The 27,875-nt window shown below is 38.0% G+C and overlaps 1 protein-coding gene across 6 annotated transcripts in view; it reads left to right on the plus strand.

The window, feature by feature from the left end:
* The first annotated feature begins 1,026 nt into the window (after positions 1-1,026).
* HECTD4 (HECT domain E3 ubiquitin protein ligase 4) overlaps positions 1,027-27,875 on the plus strand; it is a 76,721-nt gene continuing 49,872 nt past the window's right edge. For 3 of the 6 annotated variants that reach the window (XM_040608510.1, XM_040608492.1, XM_040608501.1), the window contains exons 1-13: positions 1,028-1,472; positions 13,191-13,708; positions 16,240-16,329; positions 16,694-16,824; positions 19,037-19,145; positions 19,787-19,925; positions 20,857-21,027; positions 22,270-22,462; positions 23,817-23,978; positions 24,068-24,181; positions 25,654-25,794; positions 26,161-26,393; positions 26,798-26,943. In XM_040608510.1, the coding sequence (XP_040464444.1) occupies positions 1,302-1,472; positions 13,191-13,708; positions 16,240-16,329; positions 16,694-16,824; positions 19,037-19,145; positions 19,787-19,925; positions 20,857-21,027; positions 22,270-22,462; positions 23,817-23,978; positions 24,068-24,181; positions 25,654-25,794; positions 26,161-26,393; positions 26,798-26,943 (2,318 nt within the window). In that variant the 5' untranslated portion in view covers positions 1,028-1,301. Of the gene's footprint in view, positions 1,473-13,190; positions 13,709-16,239; positions 16,330-16,693; positions 16,825-19,036; positions 19,146-19,786; positions 19,926-20,856; positions 21,028-22,269; positions 22,463-23,816; positions 23,979-24,067; positions 24,182-25,653; positions 25,795-26,160; positions 26,394-26,797; positions 26,944-27,875 lie in introns of those variants that run through there. The other 3 variants (XM_040608471.1, XM_040608481.1, XM_040608519.1) reach the window with 2 other exon arrangements.

Genomic DNA, 27,875 nt, shown 5'->3' on the forward strand with positions numbered 1-27,875 from the left:
GAGGCCTGAGGCAACGGGGTGTGGAATGGGACCACTGGGAAACGCGGTAGGTTACGTGATACTGCCCAAAAGATAGAACCAGGTCCTTTTTTCCTTGGATCTCCTTTTTCCCACATATACTGTGGTGTTGCCAACCCTTTGCTTCACACCCTCTGGCATCCTCTCGTGACACAGATAAATCTGGAGGTATGGATTTGAAGGGATATACCTGCTTGCTCGCAGGTCCTTCAGGAAAAGGCTGCCTGTGAGGTGACAGGATTCCTTCGAGGAGCTGATGGAGGGATGGACGAGGGAGGGGAAGGGAGAAAGGGAGGTCATTCTGGAAAAAGAGGGGGACAGACAAAAAAAGGAAGGAATCCCTTGTCTCCCGGGAGGGGAAAAGCAACCCTGTGGGGAACGAAAGCACCAAGAGGGATCAGTCCTTGAGAGAAAAGGGTGGTTTCGGAGGGGCCCTGACTAACCAAGGTGAGGCTGAAGAAGGAAGCCCTGAGGAAAGCGGCCTCACCATCGGGGTGAGGCGCTGAGGGGGCAGCCTTCGGCCCAGGGGCTGAAGAAAGGGGCCTTCGGGGGCAGGAAGGTGAGGCGTGAGGGGAGCGCGCACGGTGCGGGGTGAGGCGTGAGGGGAGCGCGCATGGGGCGGGGAACGGCGAGGCGGTGAGGGGAGCGCGCACGGTGCAGGGTGAGGCGGTGAGGGGAGCGCGCTGGTGCGGGGAGAGGCGGTGAGGGGAGCGCGCACGGCGCGGGGCGGGAGTGAGAAGTTGAGGCGGTGAGGGGAGCGCGCACGGCGCGGTGAGGGGTTGAGGCGGTGAGGGGAGAGCGCACGGTGCGGAGAGAGACGCTGATAGGAGCGCGCACGGTACGGGGCGCGGCGCCGGCCGGTGGGAGCTGCCCTTGGGGGCGGAGCGTCGGGGGCGTCGCCCGAGCCCGGGGGGCGGCACCGAGGGGCGGGGGGCGGGACCGGGGGCGGGGCCCCTCGGGGCTGGGAGGGGGGAGGGTGTATTGTTCCTCGCGCAGTGCATGCCGGGCCCGCCTCAGCCCCCAACATGGCGTCGCGCTGTCACCTGTGTGTGTGAGGAGGGAGCAGGACGTGGTGGCTGCGGGCGGGCACGGCGGCTCACGGAGGTCCCCGGTCCGCTGGCGCCGCGGTGGCAGCGCGTCGCTCCTCGCTGCTGCCCACCGCGCTCCGGCTGTCCGGTACCCAGGCCGCTGGAGACCCCCCTGCCCCCGCCCTGCCCCCGCCATGGGGGGGTAGCGGGACCCGCCTCGCCTCAGCCCTGCGGAGCCCCCCTGCCGGCCGTGCCATGGGGTCTCCGGCGGGCGCCTCGGCGGCGGCGGCCACCGACTCGGCCCAGTGGCTGTCGGTGAAGGAGGAAACCATCTTCCTGCACGACGGGCTGATCCGGGTCACCGACCTGGCCGAGCTGCCCAGCGAGATCATTGGGGTGGCCGAGCCCGGCGACACCGAGCTGGAGGTGAGCCGGGCCCGCGGCCCCCCGAGCTGAGGGAGGGACGGGGGTAGGGGCGAGGGAGTGGGGAGGAGGAGGAGGTGGAGGAGGCCCTCGAGGGAGGGGGCATAGTGGAAGTAGGGGCCTGAGGGGAGGAGGAGGATGGTGTTTGGGGGCAAACGGGGAATGACAAGGGGAGGATGAGGGCTGGGGTGGAGAAGAGTGGATGCGGATGCAGAGTGAAAAATTTGGGGTATGGGGCCAGCTGGTATTAAGGTGGTGTACTTGTTTTAAATCGATCTAATTTATTTCAAATCATGGTGCAAGTGGAGCTGGTCCGGAGGGTGGTGAGGTGCTAATGAAGATGGAGGGTGAAGTATTGGTGCTACCTTCTTATTTTGAATCGGTAGGGTTAGCAAATCCGAACCATGCTTCATGTATTTCAATGTGGCCTTTGGCTCATTTATTTTTATTCATGGGTTTGTGTCTTTTTGCTGTTACTTGTAGATGCTTTGTAATTAATCAGCCTTACAATAAGATGCTTAGGGTACTGGGGTGTCTGGGTGTTTTATTTAGTCTGCTGACAGTGATCATTATTAAAGAGCCAGGAGGGCAGCTGAGATTTTCATTGCAGCTTTTTACCTTCTCAAAACTGCTGGTGGTTTTGGCTGCAGGCAGATGGTACAGCTGTTTTATCTTATGAGGAGACGGTGAAGGACTGAATGTCACGGATTGTAGGTTGCATCTATTTTGTAGACCGCATTTTTTTTTTTTTTCCTGTGTGCCTCCCTTCTCTTCTTTCACCCCGCCCTCTTCTCCAGCAATGTGGCTTGCAATGACACAGGGCCTTTGTCAGAGGAGCCGAGTGGTGTGAGCTGAGAGGGGATGGTTCAGCAGGAGCTTTATCTCTGTGCTATGTTAGGTTACAAGCGTTTAGGCCGCAGAACCCCTCAGTGAGGCTGTGGCTGCTAACTGGGGTGTTGCTAAGAAGAACTCATGAGGCAGGCTTGCAGTTCTGACAACATCTTTGTTCACCTTGTGATGTGGAGTCTTTATGGTGCTTATGAAAACTTCCCACAGCCTTAACTAAGGAAAGATATTTTTTTGCTGAATGTGCATTTTCTTTTCTATGTGATGTTATGCTGGGGACTGGGATGGGAACATTAGCTGTTCCCATGACAGGGATGTTGGCAAATATCAGATGAACAGGAAAACAGAGACTTTTAAGGTGGATGACTTACCCCTCTCTGTATAAACATGGAATGATTCTCCCTTGTGATCGGTCTCCACTCTGGCATTCAATGCAGTTTGTATTCAAGAAAATACTTCTTTTTCATTACATAGTTTTAGAAGCAGCATCAAGTCTAATAACTGTGTTAGAAAAATACATGCTCCCACAGCTTTATTTGTGTTATGTTGTAATAAAGGAGGATATCCTTTAAAAAAACAAATGAAAATGCAAACTAAATCTTTTTTCTAAGATCTTGCTAGACCAGAAGTACGTTCCAGCCTGAAAGTTGACACACAGCTTCACTTGACAAACATTTTAGCTCTGGAGAATTATTTGTAGTGCGAGGAATATCTATGAAACTATAATTGTTTGGGGGAGGTAGGAATGGAATTACTGTTACAGTGTCTTGTCCTTTAAGACACTTTCATGAGCGTTTCAACAATCCAGTGCCACTGCTTCACATAACTTGGCCTGTTCCAGAGATTTTTTTCTTTTATGCATGTTTGCAGTGTGAAACTTTAAGATAATAAATAAGACTTTTTGCTGTGGTACTTACTTTGATCTATAGTCTTAAGTTGCAGAATATTAAAGCATTTTATTTCCTTCCACTGAAAGAATTGATGGCTGCGAGTGACTTATTTTTCAGGTCTTGTTTGTAAAACAGTCTATAGTTCTTGGTATTCAGGGGGGAGGTTTAAAAAAAAAAGTGAAATTTCAAGTGGTGTAAATGTAAATTATTTAGCTCATAACTTTTCTCTGCCTCTTTTTAATGTTGTTTTTTTCAAATAAAGGACTACCTTGGTAAACTGGAATGGCTTTGAGGAGCCATTTTGTGGAAATAGGTGCATGCATCTTGTTGAAGTGTGGCCATGCAATCGACTGATACACCGAAAAGCTCATTTGCACTGTTTCTGCTCCGGCTTGCAGTGTAATAAAGATATTTGAAAATGGTCCAAATAGAAATCTCTTGGGATATGTTATTGGACAAGGGTAAGAGATGCTGCAGCTGCTGCTTTGATTAGTGAAGTTCTTTAATACACTTCATGTGTTTCATCAATGGTGGTCAGAACCCTGACTGAATTTCTGATACGAAGTGCTTAATTAAAAAATGTAGTATACTTAAATGGGTATTTTTGGGGCAGGAAGTATCATTCTGGTCTGTTTTGCTTAAATATCCCTTTAAAGAGCTTATTGGTGAATGATGTCAGTGTATTTGGATGTGTTTCTTTTGTCCTTCTGTTCAAAGGTTTTGCCTATTTATAAAAAGAAAAGCAGAGGAAAAGTGTTACAGTACTGGTATTATGCCAGGGAAAGTTTATGAAAATTTATTACTTTGTTATTTTGACTCTCATACAACTTTTACTTTTCTTTTTTTAATATATTTTGGGGTTTTTTTTCTTAGTAGTGGTTGTGGAAGTGTTAACATTCTCTTTCATTTAAAGGTAACTTGTTCTGGGAGTATTTTTAGGTTTAAAGAGTGTATGTGGGGGGGTGTTTTTGTTTTTATTTTTATTTTTTATGTGTTACAAATGATGTATGCCAACTTCTTAGACTGTCAGCATATTTACAAAGAAAATGTATTACCAAAAAGAAAGGGGGCACTTTTAAAAAATTTGATAGAATTTTGTAATGTTGTGCATATAAAAGCTGCACCTGGTTTCCCAATAAAATCCTCTTGTCAAATGAGGCCTAGATTAGTTAGCAGTTATGCAAGCGTTTGCACCCTTATTTTAAAGCCTTTCATAGAGAGAAATGACTTTGAAAGTGCAAAGTCTTCTGCTTCTTGGAGATGACCTTATGTGACTAACAACTGAATATACTGCTCTGGATGTCAATGCCTGCACAGGAGGGACAGCTTAGTGGAAGATGAGCTGTTCTTTAATGTGCCACAGTGGAAACTGCAGCACTTCCAGAATCCTCCCAATCAAACGTCTTTCAGAGAGGCAATAAACCCTGGGACTGGGGCAAGAGGTATGTCTGAAGGGAGAGGTCCCTTAAACCATGTAGTTTTAATCAGCCAGTATGCCAGAGTAAACATGCTGAGACTTATGAGAGTGCCAGCAATATAAATTGATGTGTTAACCCTTGGTAACTTATTAAGAATGACACTACTGATCATTGGTTGCTCACATCAATGATGACATAGTGATGTGATGGCAAAAAAGCATTCACTCTTATCTAGGCAATTTAATTTGGTTGACATGCATTACTGTTGTGATCCTTCCATTTGAGGAGGCTGCCTTTCTGATCTTCACATTTGTGGCCGGTATTTTCATTAGTTTTTAAGTTTGCAGTATCAGCAATTTTCCAGCAAGTTAGTGATAGGCTCAGTTATTTTTTCCCACAAGGAAATAAGTGGGAAGAAAGACGAATCTTCAATATATAGTCACAGTATGAAGTAGAACAACCTTATGTGTTGCTCCACTTAACTCAGAAGCGCTCTGTTCTACAGAACAGCCTAACGGAGATAATAGTCATTTGGATATCTGTTCTTGCTGCTCTCCTGCATAGCCTGGAAAAGTTCTAAATACATATTTTGGTTTTGTTTGGGTTTTTTGTTTCTTTTAACATGAAGCTGAAGTATAGCTCCTATCTCTATACCTATCTGGATCATGTATATATCTGTTATCCAATGTTTTCACTCTTGTCAAGCTCTGTTCTTATAGGACAGAGTATGAGATGCCACTGGACGGCTGTCACCGTGCACTACAGATATGTATTTTTAATGAAATATAAGTGTAAAAAAAAAAAAAAAGTAGCGCCCTTTGCTTTTCCCCCCAGTATGGTCTGGGCTAGCCCTCTAGGAGCAAGTTGAACAACTGAAGTCCAGTGCTGTTTTAACAGCATGTGCCAGTCCTGTGACTAACTTGTGTTTTCTGTCAAAATTATTTAGACTTGAAAGTGTCTGCTAAACTTGAAGCTTTCACCTGTTTTCTTCATGGACTATAAGAAACATTTTGTCCCTTTTCTTTGCTGAAGGAGAGAGTAGTTGTCTGTAATTATCTAGGTCAGTGCTTCTCAAATCTTCCTGGTTGTGACCTTTCTTCCATCTACAAGGTTCACCTCTGTCAAGATAAAAATTCCTAATGCCAGCATAAACAATTGACTTTTTATTAAGTGATGACCCCTCTTGGGGTTACAACCTCTAGCTTGGGAACTGCCGATCCAGGCATGTATGTTAGGCTTGTAACTTCCCTAGTCCTGCCTTTTGCACACCCTTCTACTTCAAATATCCAGTATTCCCCTTTTGAGAGGCTTTATAGCTTTCGAAGTAACACCAGGTTAAGTTAGTTCTTGTAGTTAACTCTGTATGCGAATATAACCTTACAAATGTGAGCCTTGGCTGTTACTTCTGCACGGGAGTTGATGGCATTCTTTCCGGCATTACTGTAAGCCTCTCACTTGCTTTTTGAGGGGACTCTGAAATCTTGATTACTTTCCTTTTAAGCTTATTCTTACTAGATAATTATGTAAACCACCAATATTGTGTGATTTGATCTCCAGGAGAGTTGCTGCTGTTACCATCAATTGTCATAAAATGACATCTTTTAATTTATTAAACTTTTATAATATGGACTACCATGCCTCTTGGCTTTTTATTTTTAATTTATTTTTTATTTTAAAGTCATGTTTTGGTTATCCTAGTAGAGAAATATTCTTCTTATTATTTATTATTCTTATTATTCTTTAGATAATACATTTAGATAATTTAGATATTCTAAAGGATGAATTTGCAAATATGTTTCTCTAATATAGTTCTTACTACCAATTGCAGCTGGTTAGTTCAGTGATTTGCACTCTCGGATGTTTAAATGACAAAGATTTTCTTTACGCTTTGCAGACATTTTCATCTACTACTAAAATAAGAGCCAAATAAATATTTTAATGAACAAATACAGAAACAACTTTTGTACCATTTTGTGTGTGTGTGTGTTTTCAGCTTGCTTGCACTCTGTAATTCATATCGGATATCAAGGTTATTTGGTAAATTTCTTGTTTGGTACAATTTTGTGTATGCAGTAAAAGACACAGGTTTCCTAGCGCTTATTTCTGAGCAAGTAATTAGGTTTCTAATGCTTTCACAAGGGAAAATAGTTCATGCTTTTGGCTGAGTTGTTAAAAAACTGCTGTTATACAGGATTGTGAATCAGTAGAGGCTTTGAACAAGGTGATACAGTTAAAATTTCTTGGAGCAGAAAAAATCAGAACAATGTTAAAACTTGCACTTTTCAACTGCAACACTCTAAAGTATGCAGCAGCTGCTAAGAACCTATGAAATTTCAATCTCTGAAACATCAGGGTGAAAATGTTTGCATGTATTTATATATTTTACAAACACACAGGCATATAAAACAAAAAGCCTTATAGAAGACTTGGGAAAATCTTTTAGAAGAAATCAAGGCAGTGTTTGCACTGACAGCTTCCTACTGTGTGTCTTCAGAAATTGTTAGCAGAAATGCTGTTAACCAGCAGAACAACAGAAAGTGGAAGATGAGGAGTCTGTATACAGTGTTGTTTATGGGAACAGTTTAAATTTTGATGTCTATTTCAATTTTCAGGGTACTTTTAAAACGGTCAATTCTGGTATTTCTCATATAGAATAATCTATAAATCTTGTAATTCAGTCTTTTGTACATTATTTGGATTTCTAGAGACAAAAGAACAGACTGAAGTGGTTGTTCCCTGTATGTTAACTGTGTGGTACAAGAGGAGTGACCTTATAGCTGTAACGTAGTTAATTTTTTCATGCCACTGTTAAAGGTAATTTAGGATTTTAAGGTTGTTTCTATGTTTCTGTATAGTTTGTTCCTCCTGTGAAATGGGAATAATTGTTTAATACTCAGGGGGCTGTTATGAATCTAATGGGTATTGGTAAATGTACCACAGTCTTCAAGAAGTTATCTTTGTGTGAAGTTCAACCAATTTAATTATGTAAAGAAAGAATTAAATGCTGTTTTGGAGTTTTAAAGGCTTTCACTTAAAATATGTAACTTCAGGAAAAACCACACCTTTGTGAACAACTTCTTTGCTTGTCAGTTCCCTTTGTAGTGGAATTAAAACTGATTAATGAAACCAGCATAATCAGCCCAAGACTGTCACTTAAGCTAGTACATTGGGAGAGCTATTGCAAAAAGTCCTTTCTCATGTCTGTCATTGGCCATGCATTTTCTTCTTTCATTTCCATTCTACAAAACATAAAAATAAACAAAAGAAAAACCAACCCAAACAACAAAAAATACCCCACAGGCACTACTGCCAACACCAGGGAGAGGATGAGGGGGCAGGAATTGTAGCCAGGGGAGAAACCTGCCTTTTAGTGGCAGCTCACTTTAAATTTACTTAATGTGGTCATAAAACCTTAGACTAAACCCCTTCATGTAGCTTAGTGTGTCTTAATTGTAGTAGCTCTGCTATTTACTACGAGTAGAGAAGCACATTATCCTAGCAAACAGTGAATGCCAGTGACTACTTTCTGCAGCAGTACTGGCAGAAATACTGTTTAATGGGAAGTATCTGGTTATGTCATGTGGTAGGTGGAAATAGGACAAAAACTGGATACAGTAGGAAAGATGACATCCTTCCCACAGTTGATGATCTAAAATTAGATACCTTTTGTGCCTCTCAGTGTTAAAGATGATGTTGATGACCAATTAGTGATTGAACTTTGGATCAACCATCTTAAAATGTTTATTAAAATTGATTTAAAATTTTAAACAAGAAAATAACATTTAAGGGCAAAATACTGCAAAATTAAAATAGTGACAATTAAACTTTACTAACAGTTTTTAATGACATGTAACTTCAGGCTGTTAAGCGTGAGACTTTAAAAATCAAAACTTTTCAAAGGTAGTCTTTGCTAACAAGAAGTAGACATAAGTTAGAAAACAGGCAGTGGTCACAGTCAACAGTGTATGAACTGTAATTTCAAAGTGACTGAACACTATGGTTCTCATTTGCAAAAAATGTCAATGTGATGTTTACCCTACTTATAACATCGCATATAGAAAAAGATCTTAAAAAGTGATGTTTATTTTTTCCTACAAATTTAGTGTCTTGGTTACACTAGAATTTATACTGGAATTACTCAGTTAAAATAGAATTACACTTTTCCCACTGACACCGTGGGGCATTTTGTTCATTAGAAGTTAGTTATTCTTTAAAACTTTACGTTTCTATTATAAAGATTTTTATTTTGTTAGTATTATTGACTGTTCCTGAGGAAAAAGCAGAAAATGGAGTATTTTTAACACCACGAAAGTACAGAATGTAGATAGACTTTAATTTTTCTCTGAATTCTCTTAACATTTGTCTTTATAAAATGACTAGGTTATTTTAACTGCTACTGAGCATCTTAACTTTTTCATGCCCTTGTATTAATGGTATATTAATCTGCATTGGTTTTGTAGCTTGGCTGGTTATCTTTTGCTAATTCTGTATATAATCTGTAGTTTCAGATTTTGTTTAACATTCTTCCTTCTAAGCATGTTTGTGTTTTTAGCTTGATGATGTTACTGTTATGCTGCTGTTTCTGTTAGAGATTGTCTTTTGAGATATAAGTAGATACTTGGGTAACTTGTTTTATGGCAAAGCAATGTGATTGTTACATCCTTTTTATCGTCTTTAGACCTTGTTAGTCAGAAATGATTGGTGCTGTGAAGTGATTTAAGTCTTTACTGGTTCAGTTGACTGCTTGTGAAGTGCTAGCTTTTGAGTGTCTGCTTCTGACATCTTCCCAAGCCTTATACAGGTAAATATTGAGGCAACATGCCCAAATATTGCCAACAAAAGGATGCTGGAAATTAGCCCTAAATCAGAGGTCAAACTCAAGTGTAAATACTGAGGCATCAAGGAGGCAGGGGAGAGGGAATTTTAGCTCTTGCTGAATGAGGAATAGTTGTTCAGTGAAGTATTGGAGAAGACAGCTTGAGTAAAACACGTGCATCTGCAGGGAAATGAATCTGTGCTTATTTTAAACAAAGAGAATGGTCAGATCTGGATAGGAAGAGAAAAAAACTAATTTCAGGGAGGATTAAATTTTGTGGGGGGAGTTAAAAAGGGAAATCTGGCAGAGTATGCCAGCTTTTATAGCCTGAAGAAACTCTCTTTAGTGGGTGCAGCCTCAGGCAAAAGGCATTCAGAGTGGCAGGCTCTGACAGCCATGTGCTTGGGAGGCAGATCAGCTGTGTAGAGGATGGGGAAGACCTTTCTGATTTAATCTACAAGTCATTTTAGCATAGATTTTCTATTTCCTCACCTGTGTCTTCTATAAACACTGGTAGTTGTATCGTCTATTTCAGAATTTGTGAATAAATGTGGTGTGTTTGTTACTTGCATTTTATTTTGATTTGATTTGGCTTCAGGTAGCTTCTAGGTAAAAAGCGTTGCCTGAAGATACGAGAAAACTAGTCAGTGTGCTGAGGAAACCTTGGCAAGGGCCGTGATTCCTTTGTGGAGTCTTTAGACTAAGTATGTATATAGTGTACATATATAGCATGGACCAAGTCAAGCTCTGTTATTAGCGTTGGGTTAGAAAGAGGTGTGTGTTGCTAACCAGTCAGAACCACAATGGTTCCCTCGTGTGTGGCAAGATCTTAGGAGTGTGTCTGAACCCTGAAAGCTCCAGAGTTGTGTGTCACAGCAAGTCACTGAAAATTTGGTTTTGAAGTTCCTTTTTGGAGGTAGCTTTGAGTACTTACTTGTCAGTAAGATGTCTTGAGGAAAGCAGATTTCAACAAGATTCTCTGAAGGCTCCTGTATAGTAGAAGACCTTACACCTTTCACTAAATATTCTGTTATTTTCTGGGAGTGCAAACGTCTACTTACACCTTCAAATTATGTTGAATGGTTAAGTTTTTTTCACTGGGTCCATAAGCTGTGTATGAAAACTAGACAATGTAAATCACTTTATCTTCAAAAATTCTGGAAGTCCTGTTTTGGAACTGTTCTAAATCTGTTGACTCTAGTATACTTAAGCACTAGTTTTGGTTAACGGTATATTATTTCCTTTATGTAAGACCAAAGCAAAACGCTCTTAACAGTTCCAGACAGACCATACTACGCTTACAAAGCAAATTATAAACTGTGAGATCAGTGAGAAAATAAAACTTCAGTAGGGAAAGGCTTTTCATCAGCGTACCTGCAAATATTTGACACTGACTTATTGTCTTGATTTATACAAGACAGACTTAGAAATGTAGAGCAATATCAAAGACAAAAATCTGTCTTCCTACTAAACTGTGGGACTTGAGGAACAGGAGCGTGTAAGATGGTGTGACTAGTTTTCGTAAGTGTACCTTCAGTTGCAGTGTAGTAGTGACAAAATTTGCAAGGTTAAATTATATCCAAAAGGTGGGCCTTTCTGCAGCAGTTTGGTTACGGTTTCGTTGATGAGAACCCACCAAACATAACATTGGTAACTTGAAGGAAACTGAAAAAACATTCATCATTTGCAATTGGAACTCAGTCTTCGGTTTGATTTGCAATGCAATTTGGCTGAAATAAAGCAGTTCTCATGTGTTTGAATATTTAAACCTTCTGCTCGTTACTACATACTGGGTACAGATTTGGCTCAAAGTCCACATGAGGCTGTACAAAGTTAGTGAATTTACACAGCAGTACACTTATAATTTAGGTGGGCACAACTTTCTGAAATATTATCTGGTGTGGATTGCAGGGCTTCACTGTGTTTATGGGCAGGGGGGAGAAGAGTATAAGCAGCTGCCTCTTGCCCATGGAAGTATAATCTATAAGGGAAAGCCACCTAAGCATACCACAGCTTGTTTTGTGGTGTCTTTGTTATTAGCATAGTGGGAGACTGTAGACCTATTCTCTTCAGCATTTCACTCTCATGATGAAAATATTAATTTACTTCTTCTTCCACTTCTGCTGCTTGTTATAACTTAGTAGAGGATCCATCACCTATTTAGTTCAGTTCAAGAAAGTCAAAAGCAAACTGTTTTAGAAAGTGATTGCATCTATAACAGGAAACAATTAGACTTACTTCTGAGACAATAGAACGCACAAATTAATGAGGTAGTTATTTTAAATGTGTAATATATGGTTTAGGGATTAATATTCTTAATCTTTTTGAAGAAATTAATTAAAAGAGGTTCATTAGTTTTAAGAAGCTAAATGCTAACATCTATTCAAATGTAATTATGTGAATTACTTTAAAGTGAACTTTTCATGACACTAATGATCAGTGTTCTACTGAAAAGCTGTTTCATTGACTTCAGTAAGGGTATTTGTAAAAATGGCAGATGTGATTTGTCCTGAAGCGTTTTATCAAGCTGTTCAAAAATCTACAGTTAGACATAAACATCTATTTCACATTCTGTATGACTACTGCCTACAATTAAAAAAAACCCAACCCAAACCAGACAACCCTGTATGAAATTGCCTATTGCGTCTCTCAATCTCTGACATACCCCTTTCCTTTTTTTTTGGTTGTTGTTTGTTTTTTATTAAATGAGGGAAAACCAGCTTTACAGCATAAAGATGGGCCGAAGAGGGTGTGTTTGGGAGCAGATGAGACAAGGCAGCCCAGCATACAGGCAGAAGCCCTTTGGACACAGGATCCAAAGTACCAGAAAATGGCTCATTGCTTTCCTTGAGGTTGCCATAGCTTAAGTGACTTTGACCTCAGCTGTTGTTGTATGCTGTAGGGAGAAAAATGATCTGTAAATTACTTTGAATTCCGAGTTCTTTGAAGTACTGGGCTGGGTACTAACCCATAAATACGTTTCTTGTACTTCTTTTCTGTTTTTCCAGCTTTGTCTCCAATTTTATTTAGAAGTGCTGAAAAGGCCTCTTCTGTCTGAAATCGTGATTAGACTTCTAGGTTTTTAAACTATGGCAGCAACTGGAAATATTTTGAGCAAGGCATAGCTAAGTGTGATATGATAAAACTGAGGAGGGAGAAAATGGGGGAGGGAGAGCATATAATGAAACTCTTGGTTCATTTTTAGAGAATTGGTTGGTTTGTTTGTTTGTTTGAAAAGATCTGAAACTAGAATGTATACTTCCTTGTTACAAAATATTGTTGACCTGTTTCTCTAGAAGGGCTCTAAACTCAGCCCCTGGGACCCTCTACCCCCTCAGTCCTTTTGAAGTTCTTAGCAAAATTGCCTCAATTACCAAATAACAAAATGTTCCAGGAGAGGAGTCTTTATTTCAAAAATACTATTTTGTACGTTCTTTTCTTTACAGTCTGTATTATTGTTGGTTTAGAATCGTGACTAAAAGTTTTTAAATCTCTTGTTAGCAGCTCCCAAGGCCAGGCGTCAGTGACAGTGTTGAGTCAACAATAAGAGACTTCATACCACCTGCGTGCTCTTTGGCCTCCAATGCAATTTTGTCTGTGTCCAGAAATTTTAAAAAAATAAAAATACACACACACCCCCCCAGTCTGTTGTAGAGGGCAGCTGATCTAGAAATCATACTACAGGCATATGTTACTTCCTGCCTTAAGGAAAAGAAAACCTATATAAATACCAACTTTTCCCTCCTTTCAGATACTAACATTTGAGACTAAGAATCCAACAGAGCTGGCTGAGCGCTTACGATCTGTGTGTGGAAACCAGAGCAATGCTTATGCTCGACTGCTGGAGTACCGACTAAATGCTTTGCGTGGACTCTGGAATGCCCAGCGCCAGCTAGCCTTGGAGGAGCAGCATGACCGGGAGAGCTCAGGGGATGAAGAAGCTCTGGCCTTGCTCAAGCGTCAAGGCTTGTTACAGCAGCCTGAACAGGCACCATTTACTTCACGAATGGGCCTTCTATTGGTCTTTCCCCTCATTCAGTCTCAAAGTAGAACAGACCCTTCCCTCTGTAACATAACTGCTGAGGTGCTATTGAATTGCCTTCGAGACTGCCAGCCTTTGAGTTTGACTAAGGAACCAGCTGACTGTCTTAATGGGATAGAGTCTTTGCTGTGCTCCTGGCTGGAAGACACTTCTGCTTCAGGTCAACAGATTCCATATAAGCAAAAAGAAAATGCTGCTGCTGCCCTAGTTGCCTTGGCTTGTGCAAGGTAAGGAAGCTGTACTGAAATGACCTGTTGGTTGATATTGGTAGTAAGTGTTTATATTTAAATGTAAGAAACAAAAATTATGTGACCACACTGTTGATACTAATTTTTGGGTTACACTAGTCTTTTTCTTTCTAATATTTAAATATTGGTTTGGAAAGGGTGCAGCTGATAAGCTAAGCATTTATTTTTTGCATGTGTTTAGCATATGTAAAACCAGAAGGATCTAGGTTAGAAATGCCTCTTGTGCATATTGCTGCTTCTACTGCAGTGATCTGTTCTAGGAATAGTTCCAAATGTTTTTATCATGGAGGGAAGTTGTCTCACTTTTCCCTTTGTACTACCCCTTTAATTCTGTAGTTTCTGCACCTTTATTTGGCTGTAGAAGGCATTACTGTCAAGTTTCAGGGCAATTAGTTTCAGATTTCAGTGTTGCCTGTGAAACATCTGGAGGCATTTTTTCATTTTGTTGCCAGTGAAGAGTTCAAGCAGTGTAGGTCGACCTATCCAGTGCCCTGCATGGGTTTAGCACAGTCAAGTGATTGAGGACAAAGTGGCCATAATGGCTTTCAATGAAATCTTACCCTTTTTAGGGTATGGGGCTTGCAGAAAGGGGGAGGAGTATACAAAACTTAACTTCTGGAAAGCCATATAAATGTAGGTCTAACTAAAGTCACTAGTAGCCTTTTGAAAATCTTGGCTTTCATGTTTCTCAGCATGCAGCTTTGTCAGGTTTTAGTCAGATTTAAGATGTTGAAGTTCTCGGGAGATGTCATGATTTGCTTCAGAAAAAGGTTTATTCAAATGAAAAACACTTAATTTCTAGTGTACTTGTCCTAATGAAGTCAATGAGAAATTTACTGTATGTGGCAAACTCTTCTGCACTGACAACTGCCTTATCTAAAAGGCAATATACTTGAACATAGCTCAGATAAATTGGATTAGATAAACACAATCTCATTTATTTTTCTTCCAGATGTCAATTTTCAGGAAGTATGGGATGTTCTTTTGCAGCTGAATTTGTAAAAGAGCTAAATTTCAAATACAGCTTTTGAAATGAAGGTTGATCTTATATTTGCTTTGGAAATCTGTCTTGCATTGCTTACAGAATTGTAATACACTGACATGCTCTGTTCACCTATGAAAGCTTTCAGTTTTTTTCTTTACATGTTTAAGTTATGCGTTGGGTACCATTATGAAGAAAAAGCCTTTAAAATGAGGCTATTATTGAGGTTCCTAGTTGCGGTCTTGGGCGCTTCGTATAACTAAGAATAAAACAACAGGGTAAATATTGCTTTAAATAATTAATTGAGGTGCTTTAAAGTATTCAGCATCATTTTTCTCTAAGCTGAGTTTTATCAGTGAAAGCATACAGCTGAAAATGACAGTAGGGAAAACAGGGTTTGGGGGGGTGGAGGAGGAAAGTTAAGATGCCAGGACTGACTGTGTGTGACAGAAAGCAAAAAGTTCTATTCAGCAGAGTGCATGGAAAAGATCTCTTCAATTTATCAGTCATGCTCCTGAAGGAATCAATTCATAACTGACTACTGTCACACCTAAGACGCATTCAGGATTCTTGTATTTAGCTAAGTATTATGGCTGGAGATAAAGTCACCATGTCTTTTGGAAAGTGGCTTCCTCCTAATACCCTGACCCTTAAAAGAGAAACTGAAAAATATATTTAAGACCTCTGTATCTCTTTATTTCTACAAAAACAGATGTCTTCCACTATATTAACATACAGATTTAATAGGTTCTCCAAAAAAAGTATTCAACTTATGAATGAACAAGACTTACAATTAGAGTTACAAACTCCATATGTTTGTAAATATCACAATAAAATTGTAAAGCAACACACTTCTAGGCAAGATTAGAAACAACAAGTACTTTAATTTTGTTTTCAGAAGTATCTAGTCCTTATATACATTTAAATACATCATTTCAGAAGGTGGGGAGAAGCTTTCAAATTTGTGTTTGGAAGCATAAGTAATCAGAAACTTAGTCTGGTCGTTTCTATTTTAGTCAAAGCCATCTCTAGCTTTGTCTGCAGCAGCTCTTCCTAACACTTTGGCTCAGCCCTAGGAAGACCTGCAGATTGTATTTGAAGATCTAAATGTGATTAATCAGCTACAAGAAATGTTGAAAGTAGCTGTCGGTAATAGATCTGAGATTGCGGTATTATCATGTGCCGAGATTGCCTTTACTATACATGTTGTTTATGACACAGCCCATGGCTGCTGATCTCCCTACCTCCATGGTCCTTCATCCTCTTCCAAAATGATAGCGTGATTTAGACCGGCAGTTTGCCAGCATTCTTCCTTTATATTACCCTCTCTTCCTTTTTTTACATCTTCCACAAAAGAATAAAAATCACCCAGCAAAGAAATGCAAATTGGAAGAGAAGCTTGGTGACGTATCTTGGGTATTCTTTCCTTACAGTATTGGATATTATATTCTACATAGAAGCTGTTGTCTGTGTGCATTTGGTCTTGTTCAATAGACGTATTTAACTCCTGTTTTTCTTATCCTTTTAGGGGGTCGCTGAAAACCTTTGTTCATACAGTGCATCTATTACAGAAACAGACTGATCTAGGATCCTTGCCTGTGGCCGATGTATTATACAGGTTTGTAGTGACTTCTGACTGTAGCACTTCTACATCAACTCTGAAAATGTGCAAGTGTATTTACAGATAAATGTCTTCAAACGTGATTAAAAGGCGTTAGGAGTTATTAAAAGGTCTAGGAAAGATTGAAATTCAGTCAATCACAGAAGGAAGATATTAGAAACTCAAATTTAAAGGGATCTCTTTATTGGTTTTTTTGGTGTTAAGTTTTTGTTTTTTAATTAAATATTGATATTTCCTTTAAGTGGCTTATAAACTCTGACAGAGAGTAATTGCTTAAAATATATCTTCATCATTACTTTTGATTTAGCTGGTTTTTGCTGTGACTGTTCTCTATGGATCTTATTTTATTTTCTGCTTAAAGGTTGTTGCTTTTGGAGGGAGGACCTGGATCACCCTCTTGCTTGCTTGGAGGAAAGCACATAGTATCTTGGGGCTTTGAAGACATGTTACCTGCACCTGATGCCAACAGTAGTTCCAGCAGTGAAAATAAAGGTGAATTATTTCCTGACTGTCAGTATTAGCAGGGGAGGACAAGATGCTTTTAGTGGTGGTAACTGTTTAAAAATTAATGTAAACCCTTAGAGTTGGAAGGGATTTTTCTTTTTCTGTTGGAAGTAATGTAAAAGCAAGTACAGTACATATCAAATATCTGCATGCTGAAGGGTTTAGAAGGACTATCTATAGAGAGAACGGGGCATCCCAGGAGTGTCTCGAAGCCTGATACATAATGAGAGGGGAGGGCAGCAACTCTCTGGGGCCTTTGTTGTCTGAGTTTGTACATTCAGAACTCAGGTTTTAAAAACGTGGACCTAATTTACAGGAGTAAATTGCTTACATTGTTTGATTTGTCATACCTATTCTCATTTACTTAATCTAACTAGATATGTAAACAATTTGTTTGCTTTTTTAAAGTTGATTTGAGGATCAGATAGGAAAAGTCCTGTTTAATAAAAATCAATAGGCTAAGTTTTAAGCCTGATGTGTTAATGATAGTATGGCATTTTTTTTTTTTTTATTTACAAGATAATTGGGTTCAGAAAATGCTGGGTTTTGGTTGCTGAAGATCAGATGCTGTTTTAAATTGTCTAGTAATCAGGTTGTAGGAAACAATCAAACACAGTAGATACAGTGACCCTCCCTGACTTCAGTGGGAATTTTGCAGAGGGGTCAAATAGAGTTTGGGTATTATTCACTCATTAGTCTCTCAGTAAGCGTAATTTGTCCTGTGCAGTATCACTGTGTTCAGTAGCTAGCTATCATTGGCAGAGCATGTTTATTTTTAGAAGTGAAGGTTTATTGCTTTTTTTCCCCTCTTTCTCCACTTTACTTTGTTTCTGTCCAATCTGTGTTGCATGTTCTTTTATGTTTTCTTCTGTATTTCTTTCCCTGAATTAATTCTCAGGTTTTACTGCTTTGTTTGCTTACTATTTTTGAGCTAAATAAGAGAGTTCACGTTGCTTTAGTAGTAGTAGTTCAAACTTCAGTGATGTCTCAGTAAATTTAATGCAAGCCATAGGAATCTACAAATCTGAGTTGTCATTTTAGGCTATCTACAAATTTATTTAAGACACTTGTATTTTGAAGAGGTTTTCTTGCAGAGGGAGCGACTAGATTTACACACACACACACAGAGCTGACTGTTCAGATTCTGAGACCTTAAATAAGTTGACTGGACTTTTGTGTCCCACCTTGATTGGTAATAATTACTACTTTGAGTGACAAAACTATGTTTGAAATATATTTAGTCTTAATTTAACAGTGTTCAGAGATGGAAGGGTCTGCTTAATAGCTTTATGAGAAGCACAGGGTTGTACCAGAAACTAGATCAGGGCTCAGTATTAGATTGTTCCTTCACAAACAACATGTTATACCAGTAGTCCTGGGCAGAAAGGCTTGCATAGTTATAAGCCTTGCTTGTATTTTGTCTTGCTGCCAGTTCTGAGTTCTGAACAGCATTACCTGTTGCAAAAGCAGAAGAGAATGGTCTTCTCCCCCTCTGTGTCATTCTGAAGGCATTTAATAGAAAATATTTAAGTTGGTTATGTTTAAGTAAAGGAATTTTCCATTTGAAATTACTTTGGTTGAATAGTTCTGTGTTCCTAAGCATGGTTGGGTATGCTAGTCTAGTTACTACTGTATGTATGGTTTTGAATAGTGTGCAGAAAAAGCAAGTTCAAACTTACTGGGTTTTTTACAGCAGCTTGGGCCATAATACCTGAAGACAGGTCTTTAACACTGAAATGAGAACACGACACAGGAAAAATAAATTATTTGGAAATGGATGATGTGCATTTGAATCATGAAAAAACAGTGCTAATGTCACTTGTTATCTCAAAGGAGAAGTGAGTGACTAGCACCTAATTCTTGTTAAGTGTATTTGGCAACAGCAGGAGATTTAAATAGTTCCAGTATTTTGTGTGAATTAGGCAAGCATAGTCTGGGCACCTCTGGCAGGCTTGAAAGAAATGTAGAGAAACAACTGTAAAAAGGATGGACTTTTGCTATGTTACTGTAGCTCTTAGAACACAGAACAATAAATTTAGTAGGAAAAAGTCGTTCTAATCCATTGGTAATGACCTGTCATGAGCATCTGTTGGTTTTCAATTGCTGTGGTAGCTGCTGCAGAGATGTAATGACCATGGAGAGTTTCCAGTTCTGTATGTTACAGCGGTGGTCTCTGTTCTGTTCTTTCTTACCGGTTCAGATGCAGATTTAGGGCGCTGTCTTGCAGCAGATGGGCTCTATCTTTATACAACTAACTCAGTGGGCAGAGGAATAAGCAAATTAGGATCTGGATTACACGGTACTTTGCGGTAAGTGACAGCTGAATATTTGCTATTCTGCTGATTGTTTTTTTTAAAAAAAAGTTTTGGCAAACCTCTTTCAGATGTTAGGTGTAACAAGGCTAGAGCATATTATGTATTTTCATTAAATGCTATTTTACTGTGTTGATTTTCTCATCTGAAATTCTTCCTGAGCATGTTTTCTCTAGAATTGTAGACTAATTTAGGTTGAAAGGGACCTCTGGAGGTCATCTAGTCCAACCTCCTGCAAAGAGGTATACTATCGGAATAGCTAGTATTTTACTTTTTTTTTTTTTTTTTAATGTATAGTAAGTTGGTTTGTTCTTTGCTGAGAGGGATATAGTATTGACTAATTTTGTGACCTTTTTATTTATGGTTGTACAACTGCTGAATTTGTAAGTATTTGTTTTCTGAAATATCATTCATTATATAAATTACTAGTGCAGCTGTGAGTCACTGTACCTTGCTGCTTTATTGCTTGGGAGTCATGAGGCTTCTTATGCTTTAAGTCTTTTTACAGTAGAAATTGCTGACTTAGGCTGACTTCAATTGAAGTTCGAAGTTCAAGAATGTGGTTGTGAGTTTTTCTTAGAAAAACAAAAAACCAGCACAGGGTTTTAAAGAGTTTTAATATACTGCTTTTTTGCCAGAGGTTTTGTGTACTGCCGTAATGAAGAGCTGGAGACTGGGTGGGTTGCTTTTGGCAACAGCAAACTTCTTCATCGGCCTGTCTCTTTTGATAATAAGCCTCACTCCCTTTTCCAGGTTGTGGATCAGCATACCCTTCAGGTAAAAGGAAGAGTTCATTGCAGAGTTACAGTAGAATAAAACATTCTTAATCAATCACAATAATTTTTAACTTCAATTAGTTTTGTCCTTGAAGTTTCTTCTTTCTATTTTGTGAAACTGCCTTTTAATAAATACCCATTGAAAGCATTGCATAATAGAACTTGTATGTTATGGATATTACTGTTTCTGTGTGTTTGTGTGTGTGTATATATATGTATGTGTGCATATACACATATATATATGCATATACAGGCTTACACTGTACTATTTTATTATGGTCATGTTCTAAGAGATAGAATATAATATGGTTATATCATAAAACAATAAACCAATAGCAGAATAGACTTTGGCTTTAACTGAAAACATAATTTTCCTGAACAGCTTGCTATTTTTCTACTGTAACAAAATTCAGGTATTGTTTCTGATCTAACTGTGTTTTGTAGATAAACAGATGTCATCCTTTGTGGAAATGGATAGTTTGTTTGCTTTGGGTTTTTTCCTGCCGTGTTTTAAGGGTGTATATGCACACTTATGTCCAGTGTGTTTCCTGAAACTGAGAATGTTTGGGTTCCCCTTTCCTTCCAAAGTTTCAAGCAATGTTTCAGAGAAGTTACAGAAAGTAGATAACTCTTTACCATGTATATTTTCCTTATGGTACTGTGGGTATGCTGTCAATAATTAGAGGGGGAGTGATCCTTTTATTTTTAGGTTTGTTTAAAGTTCAGATATGTAAGCTGTTTTGTATGCAGTAGATCTGTTTGGCAAACATTTTACAATATCTCTTTGTAACAAATAAATGTAATAGTACTATTATGTCCAATAATAAGCTTCTTCTGGACTAACTGCACTTGATAATTATTTAAGTACACTGTTAATAGTTATAAGAACAAACTTCAAAATAAGAACTGTTAAGATGCTCTCTGTTTTGTAGGTATGTCAAATAATCCCAATGCCAGTAAATCACTTCCCAGTTGGCAGTACTATGACCACCGTGCATCTTTCTTCAGATGGCACATACTTCTACTGGATTTGGTCTCCTGCAAGCCTCAATGAAAAAACACCAAAAGGCCACTCCGTCTTCATGGATATTTTTGAACTTATAGTAAGCAAATTATATGTTTTCTGTGACTTAGGAATTGGTAGCATGAGTGCTGCTTAATTACTTATCAGCATTTTCAAATCAACGTATTAGGTTTGAATATTGATACAAGTAATCTGAATAGTTGTTTGTTTTGTGTTTACAAAATAACTTTTAACTGAACAGAAGGTGTGTTGCTCAATTCTATCTTCAGAAAACATATGACTGTCATATTTAGCAATATGAATTGTAACATAAAATGTATTTTATCATAATTAGCAATTAAATTTTTTGCTGGGACAGTATTTCAGTGTATTAGGTTTGAGAGCATTATTTACTGTGAATCTGCTTCATTGCATTAAAAGCCAATTGGGTCCCACAAGTTACAATTACAATTGTTTTGTCTATGCTGCATTTCATAACCTAATATGTTTTTTATGTTGTATGACAATCTTTGGGTTTAGTGTAAAGTCAAACGCATTTCAAAATACTAAGTCTGGAGAAACGTATCAGTAGTTTGAATTCCCTTTTCTTTAAACAGCTTATATATATGTTTGTGTGTGTATATATATACACATACACATGCATGCATTTGTATATCCATGTGTGTATATTTTGACAATGAAGCATTTCAGTCTAAAAATGTATTCATTTATATAGCAGAGCTTACAGCAATTCATAGACCTGTAGTGCTGGTAATTGAAACAGGATGAGGATTTAGCTTTGATGGGGTACTCTAGGGCGCAGTGTCTGTGTATCTGCTCAGCAGTGCAGCTGTACTTGGTGGGATGGTGGAGCTAGAATTGGTAGGCTATAGTAATACAACTTACAGAAAATGTGATGCTGTAAATCAAATCTTAAAAGAATAAGATGCATTCTTTTTAATAAAAATGTCCCCTGAAGATTATGCTCTAAGAAAAGTATCACACTTTTTGGCTGGCAAAGGATTTAAAGGCATCTTTATACAAAACTTTCCAGTGAAACATCACTAAGAAAATACAGGCGGGTTACATATTTGTAAGTAGAATTCCATAAATAAGATTATGGCAAGCAGTTCTGTCTTTAAGGACAGACCAAACAGAAGATTACTGAATGACAAAGTTGCAAACAAACCACTCATCTGTCTAGCTTTTATAACATGTTTTTTGCAAGAAATTCTGACAGCAGAGTTCAAGTTTGTATCCCTGTTTGATACATCGTATTGTTCAATTTTACTGTCTTTAGATTTCGATATCTAAAAGTATTTTTCTTCCTCCATTTTAATAGGTAGAAAATGGTGTATGTATAGCAAATCCTCTACAGGAACGAGTTATATTAATGAGAAAAGAGGGTGAATCTGCAAAGAGTATAAATGAGATGCTTCTGAGTAGGCTGTCTAGGTATAGAGCCTCCCCATCAGCAACACTGGCTGCTCTCACTGGCTCTACAATCTCCAATACATTGAAAGAGGACCAAGCAGGTCAGAAGAGATTTTACTGACTCTCAATAATTTTTCATAGGTTTTTTTCCGTAATGCATATAGTATCAGGTCTGGTAATTACTAACCTCTTGGGACACGTTAAAAAAAAAAAAGTGTGCATTTTTTTCAAAATAAGCATTTGAAATATATATGCAATATTTGCTTAATGCTTGAATTACAGTTTCCTTTGCTGAATTAGACACTGATGAGAAAAGTTTAAGAATGAAAACCAGGAAGAACACTTGTAGCACCCTTGTTTTTCCCCCATGTATTCAATTACAGCACTAATTTATGCCACATCTGATAAAACTGATAATTGCATTTCTCTGCTGGCAGTTCACGTGGGCTCCTGATCTTGTGTAACAATGGAATGCAGTTTAAGAAGTGAAACTGTTGTTTCAGAATAAGTTTAATATTATAAATTGGAGGTAATTTGGCTTTTTGGAGGTAACTTGCACAATGTTTGGGTATTCTTTTATGGGCTTGCTGAAACTACTTAGGTAGGCAGAAACTTATGCTACCAGGGAATCTTGAATGAACGGTGCTGATGGTTTTCAGGATGATCTGGAGCTTTGTAAGATTTGTCTTAAGATTTTATTCAGTTTATCCTGAATTATTTCTTCTTTCATATGTACGTTGGTTTTCTTTTTTCAATGTTAAACAATTAAAGGTATTTCCATAAAAATAAATTATTCAGGAAATAATATGCTTACAGGAAAACTGGCAAAGAGCTTGAAGAGCTATTTTAAAGGCTGTGTTTTGCTAGTTAACAACTAGAGTGCTATAGAAGAAGTGGTTATTCTTGGATAATTCTTTAGTCAGTGCTCAGGAAAGTGTTGATCAGCTGTCGCAGGAGCTAGATCATTATGACTGTATACGTTTCATGGGGAACAGGAGAACTTAAAATAGTAAATGCGTAGTGAATCTCAAATCATCTCTTTATGGTAGAAGATATTTTGGCTCTAAGATACTGCTTTTGATATGTTTATCCCCATACAATTCTTAAAACAGTTTTGTTCATACTTAAATTTTAGGCTCCCAGTTTTCCTGGTTTGGAAATGATATTGCTGTCTTTTTAAGTTTTTCTTTCTAGTTAAATAAAACTAAACTGTTAGTTTCGCTAACTGTGAAATTCTTTATATCCTTGTAGAGATTGATGCTGAATGTGTGGGATTATGAGGCTGCCCTTGTATACAACTTCTCAATGCTGCAGAATGTAGCTTAAATGAATTTCTGTATTGATTTATTTGAAGCCCTAAATAGAAATCTGCTTTGTTTGTTGCCTGTTATTATGAGGCTTTAATGTTGTAAAGAAATGCATGTTGATGTTCTGGTTTTCTGTGTAATATTTCAGCTGCAAACACTAGTTGTGGGCTGCCACTGAAAATGTTGAGGAAGACTCCCATATACACATGTGGAACGTACTTGGTGATGTTGGTCCCACCTCCAGGTGGATCAGGCAGTTCTGCAACACGCTCGCTTTTTGGAGGAACAAGTGCTTTGTCATCTTTAAAAAGTAAGTTAAATACATGTGTGGCAAACTTGGGTTTCAGAAATATGATAAACTTCTCAGAAATTTATTGGAGACTTTTTTTTTCTGTATAGTTCTTGCTTCAAGCTTGGTGTTCAATATTTCGGATGGGCAGTTCACAAGCCGAGCAGATCTCATTGATGCTGCAGGAAGTTCACTGGGACGTGGTGCTTTAGTTCCAGGACTTGGTAAGAAGTAGATCTTTTTCTTGGGAGTGTTTCAGAACTAGACATATCCAACCCTTAGATTCTAAATAATGTTGCAGTAAACAACTCTGCAGTTGGTGGGGTTTCATGTCTGTGGCGATATTTTGTAAACTTTACATTTTTGAAAGTTCAGAATTCCCTGAAGGAATTTCCAGTATCTTGCTCTTGCAGTTTCAGCTGCACACAAGCTCAAGAAAATAGTTTTCTGTAGCAGAAAGGAATCTTGAAAGAAGTGTGATTTTTATGCCCTGCTTATTCTGTAAGGTACTACAAAGTTATGAGTATCTTACCTCTATCTGAAGATACATATAGGCATCTTAGCTGGAAAGACATTGCAGATATTTCTGATTTCCCTGTCACTTTGACTGAAACTTCATGAGTGTTTTCTTCAGGAGTTTGGTTTTTTTTTTTTTTTTCTTTTCTTTTTGTTTCCTTTTTTAATCTGCTTGGTATTATAAAATCATTTGAACAATGCTACTTGAACACTGCATAGCATTGCTAGCATTTTAATAAGCAGTGTTTTTATGTTGCTTAAGAAAGAATGTATTTCTCAAAAATGTTTGGGCAAACAGTTTTAAATAACATTCTGAATGCTAGGACGTATGGATAGGTATAATTGTATGTTAACCTGTTAGCTACTGTTAACTGGAAATTTACCTCAGTCATTTAAAACACGTAGACGTATAGGTTATTATTGAACTTTTGAAGTATGGTAAATGCCTCTATCATAGAACATTTGTGTCTATAATCCATTAATCCCTTTCTTTTTACTCTTTTGGACCTGCTTGTGTTTGTAGACTTTACAGATTTTCAGGAGAGGAGTCTCTAAGCTTAAATTTTTTTAACAGTTGCACTGTGCAAACTGTCAGTTTTGTTAAAGATACTTTGTTTATACCGCAAGGCCTTTAAAAAAAGTTCTAAAGTCCAAAATTGTCAATAGCTGTAGCAAAATAAATTTGAAACTCTTTCCCCTGTACTTTTCCTAGAAGTTATTAGTGTCTGATGCCAGACTTAGCTATATTTAGTTTATGTCCTGTGGCAGTGTGTGATAAGTTTGTGGAGGAATTATATGTTATATATATATAAAATAAATATATATATATTATTATTATATATATAATAATATATATATTATAAATATATATCTATAAATATATATATATAAAAATATATATATTATAAATATATATATTATAAATAACAACTGGTAGAATATTCACCTGAAACACATGCTGTTGTACATCTGCTCGAAACATCAAGAGGGATGTGCATTCGCTTAATTCCTTTAACAAATCTCCATTTAATGGTTTTCATTCCAATGCATTGTTACTAAATTGCTGTCCCATGACAGAACTTTTAATGCAAGTAATTTGGTTTTATATATGCTGTAAAAATAGTTTTGTCTGGTTTTCTAAAAAACATTGTAAAATTTGATGTCCAAATATTTTCCTTAGGTGCTTGTTATGATACTATGAATAACATGATATGGACGTGCTCTAATGATTATATTGATCAGTGGTGCAATCCCGGGAACCAGGCATTCCATTGTGTCTGTCAGAGACTGGGAGTCAGTCACATCATTACAGAGCCCAAAGGTGAGGTAAACCTACAAGTCAGCAGCTTATACAAAGTGAAAGTGGAATGTATGTTTATCACGGAATAGTGCACAGAAACTGTTTTCTGAAATCTGGTACTAGAAGTTGAGTTCATTCTTGAAAAGGTGTCTATAAATACTGGTCATGGCTTATCTTTGCTTTAAGAAAGGAAAAGCAAAATGCAAGACATGTTTGGAAGTTTCCAGTTTCTTGCTACCTTTATCAGACTAAAAAAGTGATGTGGGTAATTCTTTTGTTTGTCTTGTAGATGGGTGTCCCGAGGGTGATATATTGCATTTTAGAAGCAAATGCTAATGCTATAGCCTGTGTTTGTAGACAGCATTTAAACCACTTTTATTCTTCTAGGAGATGCAACAACCACAAATGAGGTTATTAACCAGTTACTGCACCATGTTGGTGCCATGTGTATCCACCAACTCAACCTGCTTGCAGCCAGCAACAATCTTCCCATAACAAATTTTTTGGGCAAGCAACATCCAATTGAAGCACATCATCTCAGCAGTATCTGTGACATTATGGAAAAAGCTATGGTGAATGGAGATACTTGCATAATACGCTGCATCCTGGTTGTCTTTCAGGTACAAGGGCATGTTATATGTACTTCATAACAAACACTAAAGACAAAAACGTTGCTTTAGAATACAGGTAACCACTTGATTTTATAAGGGCTTTTTTCTCCATTGCATTCAGTTTAATGGAGATTGACTTAACAGTGGCTTTGCAGTATCTCGTACATCCATTTAAGAGTCCAAATTTAAATATAAGTGTAGTTGCTACCTGTACAAATCAAAATAAAATCCAGACAGGTTACTTTCTTATTTCTTTCTCTTTCTCTCTTTTTTTTTTCTTTTTTTGATCCAAAGTCAGTTTCTGACTCTAGGATTTCTAGTGACCTAGACAAATAGTTTGAGAGACTGACTGTAGAAAAAGAGTTAATGTGAACAATGTGTAAGTTTTTAATCTTTTGTTTAATTTTTCTTAGGTCGTTTTTAAGTTTTTCTTCAGTCCACAAACTGAAAGAAACAGAGATATTGTTAGAAGGTCTGGCCTATTACTTTGGCAGTTACTGATGGCACCAAGGGATCAGATTTGCTCTGAAATTCAGAAGGAGGTTTGCCTAGCCATTAGGTAAATATCTGCTTTGTCAAATTAAATTAAATTAAGATTTTAGATCATTTGAAAATGTTGTGCTAGATGAACATTCAAATTTATTTAGCCACTTAGTTTTAATATGATAAAATTTAGGTTGACATAGTATAATAAAATTATTAGAATTAGTATCTGTGGAAGAAGGGAAATATGTGTTTGTCATGACAATGAAATAACAGATAGTAATTACTTTCTGTACTTGTTTTCATTTGTTGCTTTTTATTGGCTTCCTTTAAATTGTTTTTTAATGTTTATTAGAATGTAGCTGCTAAACTCAAGCAAAATTTTCTGCATTTCCGTGATGGCTGGAATGACTTCCATGTTTAGTTTATATAGTTTATTGGTTCTGGAATAGGCAAAGCTAATGCCAGCTGTTATACCAGTGTTTCAAATGACAATACTGAAATTCTCCTAAACAAAAGAAATGTAAGGGGAAGTAGAATGAATAATACTTGAGGAATTGCTTTAAGATGGAAGGAAGACCTAGGGAAAATCACAGGCAGGGTAGTAAGACTGTCTTGAGAAAGTCAGGTTTAAGTTTAAAAAAGAAGAATCTTGTTTTAGTGCAAGGGTGGACATGATGTCTCTGGGCTAGTAGCCCAGGTCATCAAACACTTGAAACAGGGTGGTTGCAGTAGCTCCACTTGATATTAGGTACTGCATCTCTTGAACCTGATGCTGAGTAATTTCCTTTCTCTGGCTTGTCAAAATATCAGAATGACTAAGTACAGGAAAGCGAGCAAAAAGCGTTTGTGTCTCACGAAAAGGAGCTAATGTAGATCTCGAGGACAGGGAATGCTGTCTCAAATGTCCTAAGTACAAATATAATCTGCTTTCAAGTGGGAAGCGCTCCAAAGGTTGATAACAAAGTCTTCTGAAGATCAACCTGCATTTTTTTTGTGTGAATCACG

This window comes from Falco naumanni, chromosome 1 (assembly GCF_017639655.2).
Source record: "Falco naumanni isolate bFalNau1 chromosome 1, bFalNau1.pat, whole genome shotgun sequence".
Classification (NCBI taxonomy): Eukaryota; Metazoa; Chordata; class Aves; order Falconiformes; family Falconidae; genus Falco; species Falco naumanni.